The following is an 8917-nucleotide window of genomic DNA, read 5'->3' as shown; positions in this document are numbered from 1 at the left end:
ACATATTTTATTTGAGGTTTGGCACTATTAATTGATTTTGCAGAAGAATAAGGCATTCTGACATATGCTGATATGCAAGCTTTGGTCCCATGTAAGTCTGCTTCTGAGCAGACGTGAGTTAGAGCAGACATCCATCAAAATTCACGGTCAAAAAAAGATTGATGAATCAGACTCCAAACGTGGGAATTTGCGTAAATGCCGTGAAGTACAAAATATGGGCGTAAACAAGCTTAGTGAATGAGGCCCATACCCTGCAAAAATCCCGAGTATGACAAAAAAAAAACTGGAGCAAGCCTACACCCATGTATGTTTTATTGATATATTTTTATTTATTTATATTGAAACACAGACTAAATAAAAATTGTATTTCCTAGACTGAAAGTCTTCCACTTAGGGAATCCCTGGATACCTGTAATCAAACATTTTAACTTAATTGCTCTATTAAATACGACTGGCAGGTTTCTTAAAGCGATATTTCACTTTAAAAAAAAACATTGGTCATTTTATCGTCTACTACTTTGGGAAAATGGAACAAAATTAAATACAAAAAGAAAAAGAAAAAAGAAAAAAGTAGTAGAAAAAACATGGCCCCCTCAAGTATTAGGAGGGCAGGATGAGTCGTCAGAGCCAAAGACGGGTGTTTTTGATGAATCTAACATGTTAAAAATGGAGTTTGAATTTATATATGGGTTTGTATAGGAAGGGGGCGTGTCTGATAAAATGAATATCAAATATCTAAATACTGAATCAAGCAACTTAAAAACTGTCTGGGGGGCTCACAAAAGCCTGAGTAGACGATAAAATTACCTTTTTATTTTTAAGGGAAATATCCCTTTAACTAAAGAGTGAGGCATGAACTTTTTGGAAGAATGTAATAAGTTAAGTTTGCTGCATGCCACTCCCTGTCTCTCTCCCCATTTCCTGTCAGTATATATATATATATATATATATATATATATATATATATATATATATATATATATATATAAAAAAATATATATATATATATATATATATATACATCCAGAGCCTCGGGGCAGCAGCAGTAAAGACACACTCACCCTTGTTTGTTTAAAAAAAAAATATATATATATATATATATATATATATATATATATATATATATATATATATATATATATATATATTTTTTTTTTTTTTTTTTTTTTTAAACAAACAAGGGTGAGTGTGTCTTTACTGCTGCTGCCCCGAGGCTCTGGAACAGCCTAGCCCTTCCTATTAGAAGTGCTCAGACTGTTCTCTCCTCTAGATTCATTTATTTTCTCTATGGATGGCACACAGTGTCGGAAAATATCAACTCTGCACACAAAATATCAACTTTGCACACAAAATATCAACTTAATTTGCACACAATGTATGTCAGAATCTGTTTCGGTTCAGTTTCAGTTTTATTAGTCATAATAGGTTAACACACGGTCAACGGTACAAATGTCTTTACACGACTAAACAGGTCAGCTGTTTGTTCAGGGAGTAAACAGGGAGTTCAGTTGGACAATAAGAGCATATAGTCACCGATCACGGCACTAATCTTATAGAGATAATAGATCTATAGATCTTATAGAAAAATATATACACTAAGGCTTCTTAACATTCTTAACATGTCCAGATACAAGACTCCAAAGGTTGTGGTGTCGCTTGATGCAGCGGTGATGCAGATGGTGATACCTACAGTCTGTTTGCAACCATGGATCCATTATTTTGTACAATTTCAGGTCTTGGAAGTGATTGAAGTCAAGTATTTTAAGAGGTCAGACAGACATCCATATAAAAGAACATTACTTTTCAGAAAACACCAAAACCTTTACATATATTTCGGATTTTGGACATTCTCAGTCCATACAGTATAGGAGTGAAAAATGGCTGGCACATCACAAAATACAATGATAAAAATATACTTAAACCAGTATTTGTTATATTGAATCTACTTACGATTGTTTCAAAGAAACAGCCAAAGGAAAAGTTCAAAAGCGAGGCGAGGTGGGGGGTGCATGTACTTAGGGCTTTCTGTCTGGTCTCCTTTGAGCCGTGTACACAGATTTTAAGAATCTTAATGTAAGAAAAAAGAATTGGAATCAGAGGAATGGAAACGATGTAAGTAGTACCAAACAGACCATAGATGTTATTGACTTTGGTATCAGAGACATAACATGCCAGTTTAACAATATGGTAGTTTTGACAATACAATTTGTTAATTACATTTCCACAGAGTGATAAACGAAGACTCAAAAAAAGATAGATTAGAAAATTAAACAAGATCTACAAGCTCATTATATTATCTTACTATCTTACTATCTTACTATTATATAATCTTACTATCTTACTAGTTACTACTATATAATTGACAAAAGCTCAGAAAGTTTGTGCGGGATTCGCAAGCACAGGATCACTCCACATGCCTCCAAGACCCGCCACAGACTGTTGATCAGAGCTATGGCTATGTTCTTAACATTCTTAACATGTCCAGCTACAAGACTCCAAAGGTTGTGGTGTCGCTTGATGCAGAATAGTCTTTCGGCAGAGTGGAGTTGGGGTACCCCTTCGACACTATGGAGAGATTTGGACTTGGGAAAGAATTCATATCATGGGTTAAACTATTTTAATCTACTCCAGTGGCATCAGTAAAACAAACAACATCCCATCACCCTCCTGTTCTCTTCACAGAGGCCCAAGAAGTACGCTGTCGCTTTCACTATTCTCGATGGTGATACAGTATGTTTGCAACCATGGTTCCATTATTTTGTACAATTTCAGGTCTTGGAAGTGATTAAAGTCAAGTATTTTAAGAGGTCAGACAGACATCCATATAAAAGAACATTACTTTTCAGAAAACACCAAAACCTTTACATATATTTCGGATTTTGGACATTCTCAGTCCATACAGTATAGGAGTGAAAAATGGCTGGCACATCACAAAATACAATGATAAAAATATACTTAAACCAGTATTTGTTACATTGAATCTACTTATGATTGTTTCAAAGAAACAGCCAAAGGAGAAGTTCAAAAGCGAGGCGAGGTGGGGGGTGCATGTACTTAAGGCTTTCTGTCTGGTCTCCTTTGAGCCGTGTACACAGATTTTAAGAATCTTAATGTAAGAAAAAAGAATTGGAATCAGAGGAATGGAAACGATGTAAGTAGTACCAAACAGACCATAGATGTTATTGACTTTGGTATCAGAGACATAACATGCCAGTTTAACAATATGGTAGTTTTGACAATACAATTTGTTAATTACATTTCCACAGAGTGATAAACGAAGACTCAAAAAAAGATAGATTACAAAATTAAGCAATGGGTAAACCCACGCCACAGTAATTAGCACAGCCATCTTCTTAGTTGTCATGCGTGTATTATATTGTAAAGGACTACAGATTGCAAGGTATCTGTCATAAGACATGACAGCTAAGTTGCAAAACTCCACATTTACATAAGTATACAAACAGTAAACCTGTAGGAAACACAATGACCTTGAAACAGTGTGTGTGTCTGAAATTATCTGAGCCATAAGGAATGGGTATAATCCTGCACTACCATACAGCTCATTTACAAACAAACTGCACAGAAAAATATACATGGGTTCATGTAAGCTTCTGTTTAAACAAATAATCACGATGAGAGTTGTGTTGACAAATACAATGGTAACGTACAACAATGCAATAATCACGAAATATAAGTATTTCACTGAACCAGTGTGTATATACGCCCCTAGAATGAAATGCGTCATCATACCGGTAGAATTCATTATCATGTTAGGTCACATGAAAAATAATTACATTCACACAGTGAAATCATTAGAATTAAAATGAATCATGTTGTGGATTTCACACAATAAACATCAATCCATAATCTGTTGAGACACTGACATTGTTGGGGACAAGGCCTACATCATGCTGAACACACACATAAAATCTCACAATGTCACAAACCAATAAAACAATACCTCTTACTCTCTGAGTCAACGCAGTATGGATCTGACAATGAAGACTACACACAGCATGTCATAATGTGAGGCGTTCCTGACCTGGAACTCTCTCTATCTCTCTCTGGTGCTTTATACCTTTTCAACACACGCAAATCCTCCTAAGACTGCAGGACCTCAGCACCAAACATCCAATAAGGCTGTTTTCGATATAACTATATCATCGTCACGGGACGATTATTCAAGGCTGGCTACCAATGTGTGTATGTTATTATGGGGCCAGAGCTCAGCTCTGGACCTGTTTTATTATTGCCATTATTCTGTCACTTCTGCCACTTTTCGCAGTTCTGGCTGAACCGTGCTGTCGCTTTTTACGAAACTCGGCCATATGGTAGATGGTCATGAAAAACTATCAAGAAATAATTCTCACAATCTTTCGTCCAAAGGTGGCGCTATAGCACTCAATTGAAAAGGCCAACTTTGAACAGGTACAACTCATGCCCTGTTTGACCTACAGCCATGAAACTTGGATACACATATGCGTCGCCTCATGCTGAACAACTTTCACCCTCTGATTTTTGACCTCTGACCTTTAGATCTCCCACCATTTTGAATCATATGAAAAACAGTCATTGGCTCCTAACTTCTGCATTTTTTCACAAAAATCCACTCCTATCGTTTTGTCGGCAGAGGTCCAAAGTTCAAGTGTTAAACGTTTTGTGCAGATTGCTCAAAAATCCCATGTATCCATAGGTTTTAACTATTGCAGTTTTATGACAATTATTCATCTGCCCCTAACACATATACATGCAGACTCACATTTCTTTGAAACTTTGCAGAAATGTAGATGGTCATTCCAAATATCACTGAAACCAATCTTACTCCAATTGGCCAAAGGGGGGCGCTATAGCAGTTTTTTTTTAATGCAAACTTTAAACAGGCATAAGTCTTGCCTCGTTTGGCTGAAAGTCGTGAAACTTGCTTACACTTGTGCCTTGACTCATGAGGAACACATGTATCACTTTGACCAGTAAGCTCCGCCCTTAGATTGTCCGCAATTTTGAGCAGTTTGAAAAATACTTGTTTTTGGCAGTTCTGGCTTAACCGTGCATACGCTTTTTACGAAACTCGGCCATATGGTAGATGCTCATGAAAAACTATCAAGAAATAATTCTCACACTCATTCGTCAAAGGGTGGCACTATAGCACTCAATTGAAAGTGCCAACTTTGAACAGGTACAACTCATGCCCTGTTTGACCTACAACCATGAAACTTCGATACACATCTTCATGCCCGACAACTTTCGTGGTCTGACTTTTGACCTCTGACCTTTAGATCGCCCACCATTTTGAATTATATGAAAAACAGCCATTGGCTCATAACTTCTGCATTTTTTCACTTATGGAAAATCCGCCACTTTTGTTTTGTCGGCAAAGGTCCTAAGTTCATGTGTAAAATGTTTCCTGCAGATTACTCAAAAATCCCAGGAGGAAATAGATTATACTATTGCAGTTTTATGAAAATTATTCATCTGCCCCTAACACATACATGCAAGACTCACATTTCTTTGAAACGTTGCAGTAATGTAGAGAGTCATTCCAAATATCACTGAAACCAATCTCACTCCAATTGGCCAAAGGGGGGCGCTATAGCAATTTTTTGAAAATGCTCTCTCTCTCTCTCTCTCTCTCTCTCTCTCTCTCTCTCTCTCTCTCTCTCTCTTTCTCCAGTTTCCATCTCTCTCTCTCTCTCTCTCTCTCTCTCTCTCTCTCTCTCTCTCTCTCTCTCTCTCTCTCTCTCTCTCTCTCTCTCTCTCTCCTCTCTCTCTCTCTCTCCAGTTTCCATGTCTCTCTCTCTCTCTCTCTCTCTCTCTCTCTCTCTCTCTCTCTCTCTCTCTCTCTCTCTCTCTCTCTCCAGTTTCCATGTCTCTCTCCCTCTCTCTCTCTCTCTCTCTCTCTCTCTCCAGTTTCCATTACTCTCTCTCTCTCTCTCTCTCTCTCTCTCTCTCTCTCTCTCTCTCTCTCTCTCTCTCTCTCTCTCTCTCTCTCTCTCAGTTTCCATTACTCACTCTCTCTCTCTCTCTCTCTCTCTCTCTCTCTCTCTCTCTCTCTCTCTCTCTCTCTCTCTCTCTCTCCAGTTTCCATGTCTGTCTGTCTCTCTCTCTCTCTCTCACTGGCCCAGTATTATCGCTGCTTGCAGCTATATTTTTTATTATGCTTTATTCAACTTTGAAGTTGCACTTTATCAAGTGTCATTTCACACATACAATTGTTGCTCTGCCTCTGGTCCTGGTGAAAGTTTGAGAACCCCTGGCCTACAGTATGTAATACTATGCTTAGTTGACCGGGGTCCCCAGGGCTCTATACTTGGTCAACTCCTATTTCCCTCTACAATCTCTCCCAAATCTCTTGGCCAAAAGTAGCCTTCAACTCAAAACAATGCAACACAATGCAACACGCAGAATAGTCTTTCGGCAGGGTGGAGTTGGGGTACCCCTTCGACACTATGGAGAGATTTGGACTTGGGGAAGAATTCATCTCATGGGTTAACCTCTTGCATTGTGTTAGAAACCTGCTGACGCTTTTGGTGTTAGCGGATCCGTGATTTAACTCAGCCCGAAATACTCAAACAATTAATTTTCTTTCTTTTTTCATCCCCCACCTCATAGCGGACTTGTTATGCATTCATATCCATGAAAACATTATTTAAAATATTATTTTGAGTTAGGGATTCATCTTTCAATATAGCTTGATCATTTGTAAAAATGTTAAAATTCACTCATTACATTTCCTATTTGAAGATAATGGATAATGATGTTATCTGGCTATAATAGACTAATAGAACACACTTCCAAAAATAAATTCCTTGTTTTTAGTTTTTTTAGGTAGGGTAAGTGATATTTTTTGGTTAAAACAAAAAGTATTTTGTTAAAAGGTTAAAACACTACAGTATATTCTGATAGTAATCATTTCTATAGAGTGTTTGTTCAGTAACAGGAGTCTCCCCGTCTCTCCAGCTCTTTAATAAACAGAAAATACATTTTTCGGTAGGTGTCAAAATCTCAGCCAATCAGGAGAAAGTACCCATTTTTAAGCTTCATTTTTATAGTGTTCCAGTTCCAATTTTGCCTGCTCATTTCTTAGTGTCATCACTTCCAATTTCACTTGTTTAATCTCTATCCTGATTGAGTTCTCTATCCTGATTGGATACAATTGGAAATTAAACTGAAACTGAAACGAAAATGTATTTTGTGTTTAGCTGGAGAGACAAGGGCCTCGAAAATTACTCTAGCCCATGGGCCTCAACTCCTATAAATCCGGCACTGCGAGGAAAAAATGCCATTTGAACATTTTCAAATCAGCCTCATGGTGGCTCAATAACATGCCAATTACTGTTTTTACCCATAACTGCACCGATCTGTGTAAAACTTTGTATGTGCACTCCCTAGAGGTCAGGGAAAAACCTTTGCCCTGCATTTTTCACATCTGCCTTTTTTAGCGACACTAGGAGGCCGACTTATATAAAACACATTCTTTGATATTACTCCTTCACATTTTATCCAAATTTCACGGAAATCGGTACACATGATCTCAATAGTCATGTGATCAAGACGGATCTGTCTCATATTCCATCCTGATTGGCTGAGATTGACATCTAAAGTTTGCAGGAGTGGCCCGTTTTGAACAAAATGCCGCAAATCATGAACGCAGCGTCCGATTGCGGTGGAACTTTGCACGCACATTCGCACTACGTTGAAGAACAAACGCCACCCTTTTAACATTGCCCTATTATAGCGCCACCAGGAGGCCGATTTTTCTTTTTTATATTACTCCTACACATTTTGTCCAAACATCATGCACATCAGTACACATTATCTGTAACGCATATATGCGTCCTCCTCAGCTCCCTTGACATGTGGGGTCCCCCAGGGCTCCATACTTGGTCCAGTCCTGTTCTCCCTATATATGCTACCCCTTGGTACTCTTATTAACAGTCATGAAGGTATGTCATATCATTGCTACACTGATGATACACAGCTGTATCTCTCATTCAAGCAAAACAACCTCAGTAAACTCACAGTCATTCATGACTGTTTTACCGATATTAACAATTGGATGGCACAAAATTTCCTACAACTTAACCCAGATAAAACTGAAATCCTCATCATAGGCCCCGAGTGTAGCTCAGATGCTGTCCCTTGGTCCATTGGCTACTAATGTCAAACAGACAGCAAAGAACCTGGGTGTCTTTTTCGACAACCAGATGAACTTTGAGTTCCATGTTAAAAAGGTAACTCAGTCATGTTTCTACCATCTGCACAACATTAATAAAATAAAATCAATTATCACGTCTCAAGACCTGGAAAAAATCATGCATGCATTTGTCTCTTCCCGTCTTGATTTACTGCAACGGACTCTACACCACTCTGAGCCGTGCGTCACTATCCCGACTTCAACTAGTACAGAACACGGCGGCCAGAATTCTCACCAATACTAATCGCAGAGCACGCATAACACCAGTATTAGCCGCACTTCACTGGCCACCAATTAGGTCCAGGATAGATTTTAATATTTTGTTAACCACCTATTAGCTCTACATGGGCTAGCGCCACTTTACACTACTGATCTACTGCCCCCTAAGGAAAAAACAAAGGGTGACAGGGCCTTTGCAGTAGTTGCTCCCACACTGTGGAACGCCCTTCCCCTGGCATTAAAAAATGCTGAGTCTGTTGAAAGTTTTAAGAGAATGCTTAAAACACTGTTGTTTCGTAAGCACTTTGTCCTTTGAAGTTACCTGACTCACATAGGTCAACGCTTTTGTTTTTATCCTTGCTGTTTTGTACTTTTCACTATTTTGTACAATAATACCCTGTTGGTATCTTGTTAATTGTGTGTATTTTGTGTTCCATTGTACAGCACTTTGTAACACTGTTTCGAAAGGTGCTTTATAAATAAAATGTGCTTACTTACTTATCT

At 38.2% G+C, this 8917-nt stretch overlaps 1 protein-coding gene across 1 annotated transcript; it reads right to left on the bottom strand.

Moving 5' to 3' along the window:
* Positions 1 to 2842: 2842 nt before the first annotated feature.
* LOC311050470 (olfactory receptor 5M5-like) lies at positions 2843 to 3745 on the bottom strand (the record flags this gene model as incomplete). The annotated part of the gene is made up of 1 exon (XM_084064554.1): positions 2843 to 3745. One exon carries the CDS (start codon positions 3743 to 3745, stop codon positions 2843 to 2845), a length of 903 nt encoding a protein of 300 aa, XP_083920680.1.
* Positions 3746 to 8917: the final 5172 nt, after the last annotated feature.

Source organism: Gymnoscopelus microlampas (assembly GCF_963454915.1).
Source record: "Gymnoscopelus microlampas genome assembly, chromosome: 8".
NCBI classification, from domain to species: Eukaryota; Metazoa; Chordata; class Actinopteri; order Myctophiformes; family Myctophidae; genus Gymnoscopelus; species Gymnoscopelus microlampas.
This window is presented reverse-complemented; position numbering and strand designations above follow the sequence as displayed.